Source organism: Salarias fasciatus, chromosome 23 (genome assembly GCF_902148845.1).
Source record: "Salarias fasciatus chromosome 23, fSalaFa1.1, whole genome shotgun sequence".
NCBI classification, from domain to species: Eukaryota; Metazoa; Chordata; class Actinopteri; order Blenniiformes; family Blenniidae; genus Salarias; species Salarias fasciatus.
The window spans coordinates 23653013-23674375 of record NC_043766.1 but is presented as its reverse complement, the minus strand read 5'-3'; the positions used below and the strand labels follow the sequence as shown (position 1 = coordinate 23674375).

At 40.7% G+C, this 21363-nt stretch overlaps 1 protein-coding gene across 4 annotated transcripts in view; it reads right to left on the bottom strand.

Moving 5' to 3' along the window:
- Window positions 1–21363, bottom strand: part of ddr2a (discoidin domain receptor tyrosine kinase 2a) — a 33900-nt gene that overhangs the window by 2218 nt on the left and 10319 nt on the right. Inside the window, exons 2-15 of one of the 4 annotated variants that reach the window (XM_030082675.1) lie at window positions 15465–15578; window positions 7928–8030; window positions 6733–6964; window positions 6147–6294; window positions 4404–4506; window positions 3176–3359; window positions 2847–3087; window positions 2651–2716; window positions 1898–2031; window positions 1581–1797; window positions 1227–1462; window positions 1019–1146; window positions 714–911; window positions 247–481 (exon numbers count right to left, since the gene is read on the bottom strand). In XM_030082675.1, coding sequence (XP_029938535.1) covers window positions 247–481; window positions 714–911; window positions 1019–1146; window positions 1227–1462; window positions 1581–1797; window positions 1898–2031; window positions 2651–2716; window positions 2847–3087; window positions 3176–3359; window positions 4404–4506; window positions 6147–6294; window positions 6733–6964; window positions 7928–8030; window positions 15465–15567 — 2328 coding nt within the window. In that variant the 5' untranslated portion in view covers window positions 15568–15578. The remainder of the gene's footprint in view (window positions 1–246; window positions 482–713; window positions 912–1018; window positions 1147–1226; window positions 1463–1580; window positions 1798–1897; window positions 2032–2650; window positions 2717–2846; window positions 3088–3175; window positions 3360–4403; window positions 4507–6146; window positions 6295–6732; window positions 6965–7927; window positions 8031–15464; window positions 15579–21363) is intronic. The other 3 variants (XM_030082676.1, XM_030082677.1, XM_030082678.1) reach the window with 3 other exon arrangements.

Genomic DNA, 21363 nt, shown 5'->3' with positions numbered 1-21363 from the left:
TTTTGTGTCAATTCATTAACATCAAAAGTACAGACTCTCAAAATGTTTCATCACATGAAATATTTTCCCTGTTTTCCAAATTTCTCAATCAGCCATGTTTATCAGAACTAAATTTTAAATATACACCTATTGTTGCATTGATAATCACATTTCTTGGGTGAGTGTCCAGCTTGGATTTTTTTTTTTTTTTTTGAGCTCATATTACAATTTATTATCTTAAAGCTACATTTGCGAGGTCCTCCTCACCAGCAGGATGCTTTCCCAGGACATCCAGCGAATGGGCAGCACCGCTCGGCCCTGGATGCGGTAGTAGTCCCCACTGTAGAGGTTCCTGCTCATACCGAAGTCAGCTATCTTTATCGTGTAGTTTTTCCCCACCAAGCAGTTCCTCGTGGCCAAGTCTCGATGAACAAAGTTTAGAGAGGAGAGGTATTTCATCCCAGAGGCTATCTGAGTGGCCATGTAGCACAGATTTCCAAAGCTAGACGAGAGAGGAAACAAACGCTGTTACAAGCTGGGAAGGAGGATGAAACAACACAACAGTTACAAACATTCCTTTGGATTTTAATCTGCCACTTTGGTTTCCTACCAAAGTCCAAACACACATGCTGGTGACTATCTGTCGCTCTGTGTTTGCCTTGTGATGAACTGATGACTTGTCTCAGCATCTACCAAAAACCCCGAAGCGATACAGCCGTCAGCCTCTCACGCACCTGACTGTAGGGGCATTGCTGAGCAGAGCAAGTTGCCCCTCGGGTTCATGACGGGACAGAAACTGGTTGAGGTCTCCATTCTCCATGTACTCTGTGATCATACAGAGCGGGTCGCTGTAGATGCACACAGCGAGCAGGCGGATGATGTTGGGGTCCTTCAAACGTGACATGATCTTTATCTCTTTCAAGAAGTCATTCCTGTGAGGGCAAAAAATGATTTTCAGCAGTTCGACACCTGACGTCAGGCGACTTGTGTCACAGCTGCATTTTTATTTGTGTGTTTTGATCAGCGAAACATCTTGCACCTTGCATTTTTGTTTGCGTCTGAGCGGAGCATCTTCACCGCCACCAGGACCGGCTGGTCCTCAGGAATGTCAAACAGAAACTCTTTGTTCATAAACTCCTGCATTCCTTCGGCTTCACACAAGTGTACCTAAAAGATACACGAAGAGAAAAAAGTTAGAATATACGGCTGATTTACAGCGTGCTGGCTGACGGTCAGGGGGAACACACTTCTCCGAACTGGCCCTCTCCCAGCTTCTCCTTAAACGTGAGCAGCTTTCGTGGGAATTCCTCCACTGCGACGTCCTTCCCCGACAGCAGGTCCATGGTCACTGCAGGGATCGCATACGTGTTGCTTCCAGTCACACCTTGCAGGTTCACAATGTCAGCCTCTGCGTAGTGGGGGACGCCGTCCGGGCCCACCGTGGTGGTGGTGGTGGACTTAGAGGCCGCTGTGCTGCTTGAAGCTGGAACACAATGAGAGAGTCGGTCAGTGGAAATCTCAATGAGCTGAACATGTTTTATCAGCAGAACAGTTCAAGGTGATGTTTCACTTGGGAGCACGTGTGTCTCATGTGTGTTTACCAGGTTCTTCTGAGCTCTGTGCAAACTCCGGCAGCTTACATATGAGGCGTGACGGCTCCTGGTAGTCTGGACCGAGAGGGAAGATGCGCTCATACGTGGAATTAGACTCTTGCTCGCTGGTTGTACTTGAATGGTTGTGGTTGTGATTGTAGATGAACGTCTCGCTCTGTATTGACAAACTAGCAGTTAGTTCATCGTCCAGCATCCGACGAGAGGCCTAGAATAAAGGAGGCTGGGGTGAAGGAACAGATCTGACCGCCTCCCACAGAAATACTCCAGTGGCTTGGAAATGTCTTCATGCACTGTTCTGAACTCACCTTCTCCAGCATCTTCTGCCACACCTGCCTCCACAGGATGATGACGATGATGGCCACAAGGATGAAGATTATGGCCACCAAACAGCCAATCAGGATTCGGGTGTTGCTGTCGTCTACTTTGTGAGTCGGGTCGTCTTCCAGAGAGGGAATAGGAAGACACTTTATTTTGAAATGACTGCACTTGCTGTATACTGTATGTATGTGTATGTGTATGTGTATGTCCAGCTCATATTTCCCACATCAATGAAAAGAATCTTGGTCAATGGGAACTTTATATTAGCTACATTTGCTATAAAAACTTCACTTACCTACTTTGAGGTCTTTATTTTATGTTTTTTTTTTAATGCACTGCACCTGTTACGTTTTTGTTATGCTCTGGAACTTATTTTATTGTTGCAACTAAATGTATCATCACAATTAGTGTTTTCAAACTTTTAACCTTTCACGTTTCTAAAACATAACTTCCTCTAGTTTCCTCACTAATCACAACATCAATAAATACCGGTAGTTAATTTTTCATTTACATTTCAATATCCTTCAGTTTTAATCTTCTTCAGTTTAAAAAAATAGCCAGCTTAAACACATATTGAATTAGTTTGAATGTGAAACATCGTGACAGCATGAAAGCAGAGTTAATCTGATGCTATGAAACCATCAAGTGTAATACTTCACTTAAACAGATATTGTAAGTTATTGTATCGTCTTCTGATAGTGTCACACAAGTGTGGCTGTGTGTTAGTCTAGATCACTGACCTGGCGGTGTGTTTGGTGGTAGTCCTGTCTTGGGTGGAGCCAGTGTTGTGTTATACATGGCTGTATCTGAAAGAGTGGATGGCAAACAACTAATGAGAAATTAACTGGAAATCAGAATGACACGAGGTTCCTGTTGGATACAGTCTGACTTTAGGAACTTCTGCGGTCACGTCGCTGGGTTTCTCGGTGTGTCTACCTGACTGGAAGGTGATTTCACTGAACAGCATCCAGGCGTCTGCAAAGTAGAACTGGCACTTGATGGCACTGGCCATGTGATTGGCCAGGTTGATAGTAACAAAGCGGGCGCTGGGATTCGTCTCGTCCACCACCGGGCTGAAGGAGAGCGGCGTGGCCTCCCAGTCCGATTCAGAGCGGAAATAGCAGACCACCTGACGGAAGGCCTTGACGTGATGGACGAACATGTTGTTGCAGTGGACCTGAGCGAAAAACACAAGGGAGGATCTTCAGCACTGAATAAATCAATACATGTTTTTAACTGTAGGTTGTTAAATCATGTGAACTTACCTTCATGGTGGTGAAGTTTCTGGTGCGATCAAACTCAAACATTATTTCAACGAATCCACCAGGGAAGCTCTCATTGGTCCAACCAACATAGTCATAACCGGGCCACACATTGTAGACGTGGCTCATCATGAAATTGTCCAAACCAAACACTCCATCGGTCAGCTGGCCCAAGCCTTCAGTCATACTAAGAAACAGAAAGGACAAAATATGAATACAGCACTGCAGCTGGAGCGCTGTCTGAGCTTTGGTCCTCCTGTTGAGCGTATGGTATCATCTTTTCTCTAGAAGTAGAACAGGAGGCAGAGCTTTCAGCTATCAGGCTCCTGTCATGTGGAACCAGCTCCCAGTTTCTGTTAGGGAGGCTGACACAGTTGATTTGCATTTTTGTAGTTAACAAGTTGATTTCCAACAGAAAACATTTTTACACAACAATTTTATCCAAAGTAAATTGGCACAGTGTTACTATTTTCTGTGTTAATATAAGAAGCAATACAGAATGCAGAGAAAAATAATCACAAGCATGACAACAGTCAACAAGAATCAGCACTGACAATTAATGCTGCACACAAAGAAATCAGAAAGTCTGTGCGTTTTTTTCCATAGATCTGAGATCACATGTCAGAAAACTTATAATGGTGACACTGTGTGTGAGCATACAACATTTTTAATGTCCGAGTAATTTGGCACCACTGGTAGCCTGCAATGGGAAACACACAACACTAGGTGGCGGCAGTACCTAAAGAAAAGCTTCCCTTGTGCTTTTTGCCCGTGGCATTGTTTTATGGGCCATTTTATTTTCCCTGAAGACAGTTTCCTTGAGAGAAAGACTTTCTGTGTCATGGAGGACATTATTCACCCCACCATAATCCAAACACAAATGTCAACAACAGACCATGATTAGTTCATTCCGGTTTTGAAGCTTTTTGAGGCTGCTTGACTCAGTCATTCCCATGAGGTATTGCCTAACAGTAAACCACCATGACCCACTCACCACATCTGTCTCTGCCCTCACCATGGTGCCTGGGCAACAACAAGGTGGAGGGGGACAGGGAGCAGAGATGAAGCACTGTGTGTGTGTGTGTGTGTGTGTGTGTGTGTGTGTGTGTGTGTGTGTGTGTGTGTGTGTGTGTGTGTGTGTGTGTGTGTGTGTGTGTGTGTGTGTGTGTGTGTGTGTGAGAGAGACAGAGAGACAGAGAGAGAGACGAGGATTTCCAGAGTGCTCACACACCTGTGGATGATCGCTCCATCGTAGACGGAGTCATTGAGGTAAACTGATTTAGCTGGTAGGTTCATCTGTTCCCCTGCAGGAGCGTTGTATGAAACCAAGCCATCTGTGAACCAAAAAAAAAAAAAAAAATTCATGATTAAACTCAGCTGGTCTCTTCAACCCTGTAGAGTCTCTGTGGGATAGTTTTTTAGTTTACGGTAGAAAGTAATTGTTTCAAACCACAATATTAGTATGAAATGGTGGATGACAATATTTTCTCTTCTTTACCGTGGTAAAGTTAAGTTGTGCAGAGGTTGGGTGGAATTTTCCATTCTGTGTGATTCAAAATAGAAATTTCCTGACACTGGATCACCTTCATGAGGCAACATAACAACCACAGAATTGGATAATGTCAATGAGATGACTATGAGGAGACAAAATGACATAGGGAACCTCAAAATGCACCTCAGGAGGAAAATCCATTTGGAAACAGCTACATTAAATATGAAGCCAGTGCTGATAAATAAACAGGGAACGTAAATAATTCAGGGAAACAGTGAGGGAAATATAAATAAAGCTGTGATTACAAACCAACAGTGGAACAGCCTCAGAAATGCTTGTTTGTGCCTGTTTCTTGTCTTTCCTTTGCCATTTAATTTGAGTTCATTGACTGGTGATGTGTGTGTGGCTGTTTTGTGGCCTGAACATCAATTTGTAAGTTTGTGTATGCACTATTTGATTGACTCCACTTCTGTCTCAGATTGCCAGTTATAAGATCAGGCCTAGAAAATGGATGAAAATCATCCAGGCTTACGTGTGTCTTTTTCTTTTCAGTGATGAACAATATTCTCTGTAAAATAAATAAATGAATAAATAAACAAATAATTTAATGAATGAATGAATTAAAACAATACACAAACAGAAAACTATTGTTCATGGTTTATCCCACCAACTTTGCAGATAAACATAAAATCTGTCTGTTGAACATTTTCCTGGTTACAAACATCATATGTCATCTATAATATTTTGCTAATAACAAAAATATGAATTAAGCATTTTTACTTCATAAATTTATTGATGATTGAGGAACACTTCACGTTTTGTTTGTGTGAATAACCAGTATTAACAGTCATGCAGGGAAATCAAAGCCTCAGGTTTGAAACCTTCGCACTTTAGCACCCAGGTATAAACAGGAGCATAGCGGTGTAGTGGTTACCACTCTTAACTCACTGCCAGGCTACCCTCTGTTTGATTCTGTACCGAGGACACGAGCTTTGCCTGCCCCTCCTCTTGTGCATGCTGGCTTCTCTAAAGGTACTCAGGTTTTCACAATCAGTCCAAAAACATGAGTCTGGAGGTAAATGGTGAGAACAAATCATCATCCTGTGAATGTACACATGGATGGCGTTTCTGTTTGTGTGTTTGCCTTGTGATGGACTGGCGACCTGTCCACTGTGAACCCTGCAGGGTTTGGCTAAAACCTCCGAGATCCATTTTGTAGGACATTTCAGAGAGTTTTCTTTGAAGGGGAAAAATAAGATATGCAGCAGCTGGTCTAGATTTGAGGGATGAGTATTTTCCGCTTTAATGTTCTTTGGCCACTGCTTTATCTACTGCTTTATATGAAAATCTATCTTTTTAGGCTCAAAGGTGAGGACTGGTCCTTCAGCTGAGTTCAGTTACGGTATATTTCCCCTCTCACTTCTCTCTTCACTTACGTATTCTGACTCTTTTTTTTCCCTCTTCTACAGAACAACCGCTTACCAAGCCATTCACAGCCATAGAGCTCCACTCTCATGCAGACGTTCATGGAGTGGTCCGTTACAGGCATGAAGCGGACAAAGCGAGCAATTATGGGGGGCTCCAGGTCCTTGAGTACGATGTCGTAGGCATTCCTGTTTCCCTCGATCACCTGCATGACAAACAAACGCATTTACACCATGTGTAGACATGAGGAGAAGCAGGAACGACTGAGTTTGAACAAAGCCATGGCCTCCACAAGATTATTAAATCTATTACCTTTATGATCACAGTCATAACAGATCCAGGAATTGTATTATTTGGCACGGTTCCTATAGATGCACTGAGTGATGGATTAATTTACTTATCCACATCTATTACTTATCACATTGTCCAATGATTAGTTTCAGCTACCCTTGTTCCATCCGTACATAAAGAGAACATTTTGAGCCCTCAATAGATATGCGATATAAATAAAACTAAAATCACAAAACTACATGATACTGAACATATTGTGTCCTATGTAAGAAAAAGTCAAGCTCGGTATTAAGGCACCTGAGTAAGAAAAAGCTTGTGCACACAAAAAGTACTGATCAATACACTGATTTACCTGCTTGCCCTGTCTGTTTCTCCACGAGATCCAGCGGCTGCCGTCTCGACTGTACTTTATCTTGTACATCTGGGCGAACTCGTTGCCGATGCCCCCCGCGTGTCGACCCTGCGTCCCCACAAGGGTGATGAAGTGGAGCGAGCGCAGGTCGATCTGGAGGAACTCCTTCAGGCTGTCGGGCTCCACCGTGATCTCTGGACACCACGCACCATCCCCCTCCTCAAAGTCCAGCCTGGAGACAGGGCAGACGGAAACGGAGGGATGGAGGATAAAGGAAATGAAATATTGGAGGGCAAATATTCTCATTAGAGTTACAGCAGGAAAGGGAAAAGAGCAATAACGAGGAAAAATAAGGACAGGATGGAGAGGAAAAAGGTGAGAGGAAAGTGAAAGTGTGTGCAGCGGTGCGTTACACTTCTTACAGCCAGTTATGAAAACAGTTGCTGAAAGACTGCATCGTAAATTCATCTCAAAGTGTTCGTTTTTGGCGAGGGGCTGGCAGGAGGGACGCGGAGCCTGGTGAGACTGAAAATACAGCTACGAAGGATGGCGGACGGGGAGAGAGTAACCCCATTACATCATTATCCTGATGCTTACTGCGGGCCACCCAGGCTCTCACGCACACACACACACACGCACAGACACGTTTGTACTTAAATTGTTGTGAGGACACTCATTGACATAATGTATTTCCTAGCCCCTAACCCTAACCCAAACCATCAAAAATAAATGCCTAACCCTAACCTATGCCCTAAACCTAACTTAAACCCAAACGGAACCCTAAATCAAAAACCAAGTCTTAACCCACAGAAAGGCCAAAAAGGCGTGTAGAAAAGTGAGGACCGGGAAAAATGTCCTCACTTTGCAAAAATGTCCTCACTCTGTTGGTGAAAAATTAATTTTGGTCCTTACTTTTGGGTTTATACAAGAACTCACACACACACACACACACACACACAAATGCACACATTTGCTTAATCATGTGGCTTTAAGTTGAACTGATACCCAAGTTTGTGGTTTACTAAAAATAAACAGGCGCAGGCACCTAACAGGGTAAATCACTCTCTCACACACACACACACACACACACACACACACACAGTCATTGTCAGAATAAATTTACTACGGACATGCGTGTGTGTGTGTGTGTGTGTGTGTGTGCACGTGTGTGTGCACGTGTGTGTGTGAGACATACCTGCCATATCTAGCAGCAGTGGATTCGGACCACTGGCTGGAGGCAGAGATGTCCTCATCCTGTATCTGGCCTCCAGACATGCCCAGAGGATACCGACACACACCTGAAACACATCAGCAATGAAAGTGGAGTCATTAACAGGCCATGAGACTGTTTAATAGAAAACAGCTGGATGAACATCCTGTTGTCTGTTTGGAGGGAGACAGTATGAAGAGATGAGGAAGCTGATTGCCTGCTTTAGCTTATTATACAGTCAGGAAAGCGATGGACATTTGTTTGGACTCTTTTACCGTAACAAGAAAATTTCAAAAGTTTTTTTTCATCAAGGAAAGTACCATTTAATGCAATTTACCTGTGCTGATTTTCAAATGGCATGTTCTTGATGTATCACTGAAATCACTTTACAATAATCAATCTTTTGTGTTCATCACTCTGTAGGTTCTGCTAAGGACCATTTACATTTCTGTCTCAGCTCAAAGTAAAGTTAGGTTAAAAACAGTTTTACTTTCTTGTCACAAGCTGGGAAAGGTTGTAGCTTTTTCTTTAATTTTGTTCTTTCTTGTTCTATACTTTTACTGTCTCTTCAATATATGTTTCTTTTACTACATAAACTACCTGTACTTTTTACAACTCACTTTCCCAGAAATGTCTAGTTGCTTATTCTTATGTCTACCAGTGACAACTTGATGTGAGAAAAGTTGTCAACATGGCGTCAGGTCCACATAGTTTACCATGGACATGTTACAGGATACATGTGTCAAATCTATGGAGTTTACAGTTGTGAGTCAGATATTTATATCTGCAAATACAAAGTTATTACTTTTACACATGTTTTTTAGTGTATTACAGAAATGCTGCTTTCTTATTATTTGTAAATAAAGCAGTAGACTCAGTGCTTTTCCTACTGCATATTTTTACACAGACATCTATTTACGATCTTCATAAGTAGAGAAAGCATTTTTCTGATCTCTGAGAGAAAAACTGAAATCTGAGAGTACATTGTTCTTAGCAACAATTTAAAATAATAATAAAACAGAATAATTTGTGCATAAATTAAAATAAATAAGATTAAAAATTATTGTAAGCAACAACTGCTCATTTACAGTTTTAATATTTACAGATCAATATGTATTTACAGTTATGGTTTATGGTTTACAATCACTTCATTCAGTCTTTCATTTGAATCTTAGAAATGAATTTATCATGCTGGATGAAAAAGTGGAAACACCTAAAGTTTCAGTGTCGAACGGTTACATGCCGAATACATAATGACTTAACTGAAATCATCTCACTATCATGAGATCCCAAAAGATATCATCAAGAATATCTTATACATGAAAAACACAATGCAGTACGACATTCAACCAACAATCACCGCTTGGTGTGAGATAAATCACAAGTATGGTAAGACAGTAAATCTGAGACCAATATGGATGTTATCCGGAGCAGGAGTTGTCAAAGTGCAGGAACTGTTTTCACCATGATTTCACAGAAATACATACTACCGTGCTTCTCACTTTCTTAGTTTTAGTAAGAGTAGCATGACTTCGTCTTCTAAAAAAATAAGCGACTCCCTCTCTAAGCTGGATTTTTCTCGTATAGGTTATACCGCTGTAAAACAAGCAACTCCCCCGACTCCTGTCAGACCAACCACAGCGCTGGTTGGCGTTGAAAATTCGAAACCATATTCAAACATTCACCAGATGCTTTAAGACATTTCTAAGTCAGAGCTGCTTAATTCCCAGCTTCTGTCAAGAAACCTGAAAAACATGATGGATAGCGCTGGGTGAAGAGGAGGGATAGCGCTGTCAGAGGACTCCACAGAAATACACACAACTGCACACCCATTGCCCACAAACTGTGGTCGCCGTATTGAAATACTGAGCTGGATCCAGTCCGCAGCAGTGCCAGTCCAAACAGCGATGGTATCAAACACATGTAGAGGAGCAAGTCTGTATGGTGAAAGTGGGCAGAAGGAACCGATGGCGCCCCCACGGTGCGGTCAATAGAAGCAATGTGCCCTCGGTTTCCTGCATACCCCTCCGCCCCCTCACCCTCTTTTTTTCTGTCTGCTCCAGTCCCTGACCCGTCCTGCTGTGTGGTCTCTCTCCTCTCTCCTCTGTCCCACGCAGTGGTGAAAGGAGATTACCAGCGTGATTTACAAAATCTTCATCCAGTAAAGCCTCGGTGGGCTACTGGAGGACTGAGCGTGGCGGAGCCAGCATGGCATCCATTAACTTTTACAAGGCTTTACAAATTTATGGGTGTTCCGGGGGGGGCCGCAGTGAAAGGACGACTTTCATGTGTTGCCTTAATATTGTCTATCTGTAATTGTGATTATTCCTTAAAATAGGACAGTGTTTACATTATAACCTCACCTACAGGAGGAGCAGCCTACGATCTCTGTCAATAGTGTTGAGCTGTAGTTCTCTATTCAACGGGAGGAGGAAGGCAAAGTGAGCCTGACCCTGTTAGTTTGGCCTCTTGTCCCTCAGAAAAACATTTGATATGATGCCAGCAACAGCAGAGCTCGTTCAAGGTTCAAGGCCTCCTCTGTCACTCTCTCACTCTTTCTTTCCATCTTTTTCCCTCAGTGTGATTCTCTCTCCCTCTTTTCTTGATCCCCTCCTAATATTTGCTTGAAAGTCAATATGTAGAAACGACTGAAGGTTCGAGAGTTTTACCTCACTGAGTCGGCTGCAGGTGATTATGGGTGAAGGAGAGAAATCCCCCTCACATTCACATCTACAGGTCATTTATAGTCACCAATTTAAGCAACAGGGAGAACATGTAAACTTCATGCAGAAACACCTCCAATCGCCACAAGAATTCATTCAAATAAAAGAGCAAGGCACAAACAACAAGTATTAGTGGAGGGAACTCGCACCAGAGCTCAGACAAGGAATATATAAATAACTGATGCATGAATTTTGGCATAACACTTCTCTTTTTCTGTATGAACCACTGTGTTGAAGAACTGTCCAGATAGAGGTTGTGGGGATACAAGAGCTTCAAGAGCCTCATTCCCACAGAGGGAACAAGTTTAAACACAAGATGGAGCTTGGAAATGAAACACAGGCAAATAAGTGCCTTTATTAAAGCGTATTGAAAAGATGTGTTACAAAGAAATAGTATTGAATGTAAAGATAAAAAGCAGTGTTGAGCAATGCACCTGTAGAGTTAGTAGGTACTTCTTTAAAGAGTAGAGTCATCACTTTACTGGCCATTTATTCTTCTATTACACTAGTTAGGACAACTTAATAGTGTATATCAGTAGCTGGAAGTCACATGGTACCTATTGCTTTGGTCTGTTTGAGTTGGTAATCCATGTATACATAAGTCCAACATTTTCCAACTACAAGTGCTTCACCGCACACGGGCCTGCAAGGGGAAGGTACAATTCTAAGTAGTCATGCAGAACTCAGCATAACATCCTCTCTTAGACGAAAGAGATTAAGGAGAGAATGAAGAGAAGCAAACAGCTGAGATGATCAGCTAGCATGCCGGCAGCTCTTAAGCTCATGAATACTTAGTGGCTGTAAATACATTTAAGGTACCACAGCAGCAGTAATGCAAGACTTCATGAACTGTTTCTCCCAAAAACTGATTAAAATTCCTGCACAAATTGAGATAAACACGAAGATAGAAGAACACCATTTGGAGAAAATTCAGGATTTGAGCTCAGGATATAATTGGTGAAATCGGAGTCTTTATTAGAGTTTGTAACCACATCCTAGAGAGAGTCACGGAGCGAGAGAGAGACTGGCTTCAGTGTGTCGCGCCGGATGTGTGACCGCTCTTCAAAATGTTAGTTTTTGCTGTGTTTATTTACCTACCCGACCCACTCAGAGGTGACCCCTGGGGTGAGATGTGGGGGCAGTCGAGCGTGTGCGTTCACACACACACACACACACACACACACACACACACACACACACACACACACACACACACACACACACACACACACACACACACACACACACACTCCTGCATGAACAACGCCACCACCCATCAGCCACACCATCTAAAAATATCCCCCCAGAAAAAGGTGGAAAAATAGCAGCCTTGTGTGGTGAAGGAATAAAGACAGGAGAGAGATGAAGGAGTAATGGGCCAAATCTGTCGCTCACTTCTTGATTTTTACCGCACCCCGACGACTGAAAGGCCGACTTGTTCTGCAGAGTTTACAGTTCAACCACTGACTGCAAAAACAATCACACACATACACACTGTGGAGTCACGGAAGTTTATGTTCGCATGCTTTACACATACACGCCTTATATGTTAGATGACACTGTTTTAGTCAAATTCCCAATAAATTTGGATTTACTTATATTGCACTTTTAGACGTTACTATACCATACAGTCACTGACACCTGTGGCTTCTGGGGGGAAAAAGTTGCCACACAAAACCCTCTGTGGACAGTCATTTTAAAGTTGCACTGGTCAAAAAATGTTAGTTCCACGAAGGATTAAAAAAAGGCATTTAAAATGAAAACTTTACTAATGACATCTTAATATATATCTGGTGTTGATATAAGCTCACAACATCATGGCAGCATCAAAAACATGCATTTTATTACATTCAAAATTATGCGTCTTGCCTTTTGATTCACATATAGTTTAGTTTGTTTCTGTCTTTTTTAAAAATAACTTATTTCTTGTATCAAATCGAGAAATACTGGTGAAAATAAGTGATATTTACAACTTCTCTACTCTTGCTGCATGCAGACTGCTGTAGCTTCTATTTTTTAGAACATCATCCATTTTCATAAACTCTCTGACTTTTATCTATAAATATCTGCTTGGGCTTCTTCCTTAAAAAAAAAAAAACAAACTGTCTTTAAACGTGTGTGGAAACCTTGGTCGTCGTGGTCTGAGCTCTGAGGATATCATACACATTCAGTCAGGGCTGAGCTGGATGTGGTGCAGAAACAGTTAAAACTAACTTTGCTTGAATTCAGTACTTGACTTGAGAAATTAGTTCTCTTCGCTGTTCTGATTTCCAGGTTATATAATGTTACCATTGTTCTCCAGTAGGTCATTACTAACTGTATTTTAATTGAGAATATTGATGTAAAGGTTGTTAATGCTGCCAGTTTGGGAAGTTTGCTCCTCGAAACGAGGCTTTAATATTAACGATTAAAAAAATGGCTAAAATAATACAAGGTTGATTGAAGTGCCTGTAAACATTGTATAGCTTCTGCTGGGAAATAAGATTTGAAATAAAGTCTCACAACAACTGTCAGGTCCCCTGTGGCTGCATACTAACAAAAAAAGTAAAGTAAAGCAGCATTTTTCCATATGGTCCTGTGGCTTTGAGCAAGCTACTCGCACCATTTAGAAGGACTATTTATTATTATTATTATTATTATTATTATTATTATTATTATTATTATTATTATTATTATTATTATTATCTTCAGTTACTCACTAATTTAAGAATTTTTCCAAGAAAATTCTTAATTCTTGGACATGAAGCCCACAGAATAACACTGCTGCATGATATGCGGCCCCTCTGTGCAGCCTGCGCTCATGTCCACATCTCCTCCCTCCTCACAGCGAAATAGCTCGCCCACTCACGAGTAAAATGGGAAAGACAGGGATGGTATAACTCCATTGCTTGGGAATTTTAAACAGGGGAAAGTTGGCATCACTCAATGTCTCAACTCTACTAAATTCAGTCATGAATATTTCCAGACTGTGGAAAAATGACCCTCGTCTCAATGCAGCAGAACTAAAGTATTAGACAGAATTATAGGTGGTTATACTCTGCTTCCATATATTAGAGCAGGTTGAGACTTGATCTTTTTGTGACAGTGTGGGTGATTACTTTTTTATTTTCTAAAGTGATGGATGGTAGATGAAGAGTTGAAAAACTCTCCGGGGTCAAGTTATTAATTCACAACATTAGTTCCAAATGGTGAACTTGTCGAACTTTGACCATGACAAACAGTCCTTTCCATTACACACACACACACACACACACACACACACACACACACACACACACACACACACACACACACACACACACACACACACACACACACTCGTGGTGAGAAAGACAGAGCTTATTTCAATGGACTTTCCTGCTGTCAGAATGTCTGGTATGCATTAGCCACAGACTCCAGTGGGATAGCTGGATCCACAGCATGCGTGTGCATGCGGGTACATGCATGCTAGCAGGAGCACAAACACACACGATCATGCACACGCTCACACAAACAAGAGAAGGAGAGAAACATGAGGAAAAAAACCTCCAACCCCAAGAACCTTGAGTGCAGTTGAGAGGAAGTATCATGATTTATAATTTTGATGTTGAATCTTAAAAGGTAAACATCCCACAGTTAAATTAATAGGTCAGAAATATAGCTAATAATAAATATGTGTAAGAAGATATATGAATGAAAGCAACCACAGCAAACTTAGTGTGTCTTGCTTGAAAACTGCCTGTGAAAACATACATGATCTCTATCTTTTCCACTCTTTATTTATTCATCACTCTCTTATAAAAGTCACTATTAGTTTTGGCACAAAAGATAAAGAGAGTGACAAACGGAGTAAGTCAGGTTCAAGTGTGGGTATTCGCATGAAACTATATCAGCATAAAAAGAAAGAAATGAAAAAGAGTCACCGGTACTTTGGTTTGTTTGGTTTGAAAAATGTAACGTTTGTATTTTTCTTGACTGATCTCTGTTAGGAGAGAGAAGAAAACCCCCAGGCCCGTCATCATGACCTCATGTTCAATTTTATTTTCATACTATCTCAAAATAAAATGCTTAGAAAATCATGACTAAAGTTTTAATTTGAAGTGTGGTAGAGTACAACACAAGGATGTGGAAGTGATTGGGCTTTTTCTTTTTTTCCAGATGATTTTCCATTTCTGTCTCAGCTTTGCTTGACAGCGTTAGTTCATTGTGACCCGCAGACTCTGTGCTGAACTCTTTTGACAAAAGAACATTATTAGTTACTGTTGTGATCCAATGAGATGTCAGTTATTACTCTTTCAGTGAAAAGGAAAACTGAGCCTGATGACAGAAGCCTTAAGTCTGAAGTGATGAGCCAACTCTGGGTTTTTACTGGCACATATCGACAATGTTTCCACAATTTCAACAATAACTCAAAAGTTCTCTTTGGTTCCTGTTTGACTCCATCTCTGCCCACCAAATGTTTCGATTCTATTCCCTTATTTAAAAAAAAAAAAACAAGAAAAAAAGAAAGAAAGTTCCTTTTCATTGACATCAGAGAAACCACCCATATAGCGGAGGGAGAGCTGGAGAAAGGCGAGCATGCTGGGATCAAAGAGGCCAAACCAGAGAGAGGGGACCACAAAGCAGCACTTATCCAACATCCGAACCAGTTAAAGTCCATACTGTCCAACCAGAGCGCCAGCCTCACAAATTACAATCCAAAAACTCTCTCAACTGATAGTTTTCAAAAAACTTATACCTGTGATCTCATTACAGCACAAGATCTCAGAACAGAGATGAACAAATCCTCGTGATGTTTGTGGTTCTGTGGTTTCACACACCTGGATTGACCTGAGACGTGACGGCTCCTAACAGGTGGAGGAGGGTCAGCCGGAGGAAGTGAACGTCCCACAGGTGCTTCATCCCAAACACATGCAAAGACATCGACTTCCAACCTGTAAGAGAGAGGAAAAAAAAAACGGGTTGGGACAATGGGTTATGTAACATCTTTCAAAGCATTTCACATGTTTATATGTTTGACCACAAGCTTTAACACTGAAACAAAGCTCAGTGCGCAGCCGGCATATTAACACATTTTATTCTGTATTTCACTCCTCTGTATTCATGGGAACAAAACATTTGTTTGGATATTTAGAGGGAAAAATAGGAGTTTAATTGGAAGCAAGTTTTTATTTCACTCAATAAAGAAAGAAACACAATAATTGCCACCTAACAGTGGAATTTCCATTTGTTTTTGTTTTTTTTTTTTCTTTATCGCTCTATGAGAAAAGTCTCATAAAACCCTAAATGTGGTGAAGGTCTGGATGGGCTGGATGGACTCAGGCCACATGCAACTCAAAAAACAATTTTTTTTTTTTTTTTTTTTGTATCTTAAAGTTTTACATAACACACACTAATTGTAGGAACAAATGATGAATGCATGAATGACGCCACAAATGCAGAAAAGACTAGAAGGAGCCGCTGAGACTCTGAGTCACAGACATGACTTCAGCTGGACAGACGCAGCGCCAACCAGTCGCCTCCAACTGACCACTCAGTCCAGCTGTACAGAGGAGAAGCTCCTTTCAGTCAGCTGGAGCCCATGCTTAATCAATATGTTGACTGCATTGATCTCAAAGTGAAAAAAGAAAAAAAAAATCAGTGATGGTTCAACGCTTTATCTATGAAAAATGTTTCTGGAAGGACCAGCAAGAGTTTCTGCTTAACCTAAACACAAGCAGCAGTGTCAGCACTTTTATAACTTTTATATAAGTCAGCCTGGGTTTTATTGTTCTCACCATGTTAGCTGCATCTTATATAAGAGCAAATGGATACTTGAATGAAGGCTGGTGTTTATATGCAAATTTCTCTTTTCCAGTGATGAAAACTGCTACTGTGTGTTTGTTTTTTCTCTGCGATGTGGTGCAGGAGACAGACTTTCTGCTGCAGCGCCAGTGTGAAATAAAGAGATCATGAAAGCAAAGTTAATGAACCCAAGGACAAAGATATAAAGTCAAATCAAAGTTCTGCGGGAATTTATATGGCGAGACATCAGTGTGTGTGTGTTGTTGTTTTGTTTTTTTTAACTGTTGTGAGGATTTGCATCTGTTCCTACTCTAATCTCACTGGAGTTTCAAGTCTCCATAATGAAGGTTAAAAAAAAATGCCGTGAAGTTTGACTTACGATAAGGTTTAGGATTAGGAAGAAAAAATAAATGCTATCCAATGCCAATGTACTCGGAACATAATGAATGCGTGTGTGCGTGTGCGTGTGCGTGTGCGTGTGCGTGTGCGTGTGCGTGTGCGTGTGCATGTATCAAACATTTCCTGGGCTTCATCACAGGCCAAAAACAACATTTTCTTGACATTTGCCCATTGGAATAATAGACGTAGGATCAGCAGTGTGCAGGGCTGCAGTCAGACAGGCCACCATTCATTTCCTCTGTAATCTGTGACTGTTCAGTAACACAGATCTGTGTCATCATCTCTTTGATTCTTTAGCAGGTCTTTACGTCGTACATGACATATAGACTCAGCTAAATTATGGAGGACAAACACACACAGGTTCATTTTGAACTCCTGCCCAAATACAATCTAACTTTGTGGCTTTTCTTAAATATATAGAACCTAAAATTCAAATTGCACCATAACGACAGGGGTCTAAATCTATGTAGTGGCCCCTCAAACCCTCATGCTGCATGTTTTTTTCTGTAGTGAAGTTAGTAATCTATTATTGAATGTAAGATTCCTTGTTTTTGACATTATGTTTGAAATCCATAGTCAATAAATGGGATCAAACTCTGCAACTCCTAAACTTAATGACTTAATGAAATTATTCACAAGAAATGACTAAGTACGTCAAGATAATATAATAATATTATTAAAAAAAACCCAACATTTATTTGCAATGTTAACCTGTAAACCATGCAAAGCAGTACAAACACAAAAAAGTATGCTCAGTGTGTCAGAATCACGATGGCATCCGATATTATAAAACAATTTTCTCATCTTTCCACACTATCCTGTAATTGTTATGCTTTTCTGCCAGAAAAAGCAGTCTGGATGAAAAAATAATTCTTGAACCGAGAACCAAACCAAAAATCCTTAAATGTACCTGCATCGCTGTCCCAAGTCTAACCTCAAACTTGTCTCATACAACAAGCATTGTCAGCCCGAACACAGCACGTTCAAACATAGATTATGACCTGAATTGCCTCTTTCATTGTACCTTCACATGTGATCTCACAGCATTTCTTGCTGTTATTTCCTGCAGCTTCAGGTTTCAGCCATTTCCCACTGAAATGCCCTTATTTAACTTAATTCCTCCTGGCTTTCCGTAGCTAATGAAACACAAACACCTTTCGGCATGTGTGCAATAGAAATCCATAAATATGTTTGCTATTAACAGGAAAATATTTATATCTAAGGACTGCCTATATTATATGGAAGAGAAGGGAAAATAGGCCTTTGGCTTAACATTTGGAGACTCTCAGAGGGGCACATGGGAGAGTTTGCGAGGTTTAACTCATTACATCAAATAACAGAGAATCTATTTGATCTGTTAGTTTCCTTTACTTTTCAAGTTCAAAACTCACAGCGAATAAAGTTATTTGAGGATCAACACATCAAAATTCCTGTTGCCGCTGTATTTTGCATTTTGAGAACAATATTAATATCAACATTTTATAACAACAGCAATGAGTGACAAACCAAAAATAAAACACGGAAAATAAAAACATTGAATCTGATGACGATCCTACAAACTGAACAGTATTAAACACACATTAGCTTAAGATTAATAACTAGAGACATAACGAGAGTTTACAGAGTCAATAATTTAATGCTGAGAACAAAAATGAAAAATAACAAAAATGTACTTAAGCTCCACTGAAGCTATTGCAGACTTTGTCCATATCCAGTGTTCTTCCCAAGGTTACTGCTGCCAAAAGGTAATTCAGGCTGTTGTTATGGCAGGTTGTAGACCTCCATCTAAACTAAACTAATCATTCTCCATTAATCCCCTTGGAGAAATTTCTTTTCCCACATTGACTAATCCTACTTCTCCCCCAAGGAGCTGATGGGGGCCGAGGAACAACGGTGACACGTCAGCTGTGGGATTCAACCTGCAGCCTTCTGATTCTCCCCCCCACCCCCACCCCACTGACTGGCTTTAAATGAGGAAACGGATTTCCTGTGTGTCACTTTCTGTTGTCTGCTCCGATTCCAGATGTGTCCTCAGTGCCTGCAGGGGAACAGCTGTTATTGCATCTCTGGCCTCCTGCTACAGTAACACCAGACCGCTGAGCTCTGCTGGGGCTGCAGGCGCAGGTTCACCACTCTGGAAAGTTCACTCCGCTCTCCTCGTACGGAAGCACACCAGGAAAAAATTATTCAGGTCCTCTCAGTTTCACAAAGTTTCTTCTTTTTCCTTTTTTTGTTTCCTCGTTGTACTTTCAAAGACAGGTCTGAAACTTTTCAATAAAAGAAAAAAAAAACATTTTTATTATAAGAAATAGAAATAATCTAGAAAAAAATTTGAATTTGCGTCACAGTTGAAGTTATAACTTAATTTGAAATTATATAAAAAAAGGTTATTTCTTTAATCAAATGTATATCCTCTATGTACAACGAGCTGTCACATTCAATAAAACATTATTTTGACTTGAAAACAGAAGCAACACAAAGAGACACATGAGGAACATCTGCACAAAAACTTCAGTGTCGAATTTAATCTCACTGCAGCAGAGAGACAAAGCGTGGAGAAAGGATGACGGACCATATGTACTCCCCTACTGACACATCAGCAAATCAGACACAGACATTTAAAACTTTAGAGCTGTGGCTCTTTGTTTCTTAGAGTGCTGCAGCATATCTGACCGGCTGGTGAGTAAGTAATGTCAAAAGTGTTATTGAAATTCTAAGAATACACAATGGGAATAATGTCTGCTTCCAGGTACAGTCTGTCTGCTTTTTTTTTTTTTTTTTACTGGTTATTGAAGGAGCTTTCAGCAGCAGCAGCCGGCAGAGTTTGGTTTGGATGTGGCTGGTCTGAGGTAAAGTTTAACCAGGGCATCAAGGTGAACTGAGATCACCTTCGGCTGGCCGTCTGCAAGCCGATACGCTCCATCCAGCAATAACATGGAGGAAAAGAAGACGTGAGGGGAGAGGAGGTCATGATGTGAGCTCCATGGAGGAGAGGAAGGAGCTTCAGGCTGAGGACTTTTCTTGAGTTTAAACAATTCAAATCAATTAATCTATAAGCAGATTACGGTATGGATCTCACCTATACTCACAGTTTCACATTGTGCTGTTTGTAATGTAAGTTAATGTCTCTTTTTGTAAATCATTTGGCTGCTAAAAACACAAAAATCCTTCAAGATTCTGAGTATTTGCATCTACCTCTTGCTATATGAGATGCTGGTGTTTTGTTTGTGTGAGTGCTGGAAACACTGGTGTTAAAAAGCAGCAGACATTTCATTCAAACAATTAAAAAAAAAAAAACTAAATGAAATATAAATACAGTGAGTTCACTTCTAAATGAAAAATAAGCTGTATTACAGAACCATGAGGGCGTTACCCTCAGAGTGGAAGAATTTAACTAGAATGCTTTATTTTGATTGGTTTGGATCCAGCAACTATCAATACATTATATTTTTTATTTCCGCACACATATCATGACTATACAGTGAATTTTTTTCCCTACATATCAGCCATTCCTACGAAGCAGTATGTCGCCGCTGTGCAGCGCTCTGGGGAGCAGTTGGGCGTCTTTAACCCCCAAATAATTTAATTGAATTCAATTTTATTAGTATCGCGCCAAAAACGGCTCAGTCAACTCAAAACATTTTTACAGAAAGAGAGAGAAAAAAAATACAACAACAACAATGATTTCACTTGAGCAAGCATATAGTTAGAATTCCTTGAAGAAGTCCAGCATCAACGAAAAGCTGCTCAGCATTAGATTAAGTAGCCAATACTGTGTGTAATCCTGACTTTCACTCTTCATCCCATCCCTGCTTCACTTAGTGTTTATTATGAAAATAACTCAGTAGAAGAGTGGCTACGTCTACCAGAGGAGGGGGATGCTGCTCTTCTCCCCTCTGGAAAATTGTGCCCTGCTGTTAATGTCAAGGTGTATAAATCCACAAAGACTGTGCAAATTATGTGCAACAACAATATTAGAGCCAATATAAGCCTGTCTGAGCTAATTATTCATTTTCAGTTTTTCTTCTGTTTCACTCCTGTGAAATAATTGGAGGATATTTAATGGTCTGAACATCTACCAAAGTGGCTGCTATTACAGGAGTGCATGGATATTTTGTTAATATGAGCTTCCAGGTGAGAGCATTTTTGCACAAACTACCTGAGTTTACACTCAAACTTAAAATGAAAAAAAAAACCCCATCTCAGCTGACTCTGATCGCCTGTCTTTAAAGGCAGGCAAGTTTCGCAAATGTCTTTACAAGCACACAGTCCATGTACTCCATGCTCACGTTTATAAAAATAAACTACTGACAGTTCCATCAGCTTTCAGAGTAGGAACAAAAAAATAAATAAATAAACGAGCAGAAAGTGTTATAAAGCACTCGAAACAAAGCCTTCTAACTCATAGTCGCATGTCTGACACATTTCAATGTGCCCTGGGGAACACTTTTCATTGTACCCAAATCCAAAAAGCATAAAATAATCTACTTAGCACACTGTGAGGTGACAAAAGGGGAGGTAAAAAAAGAGTCATGG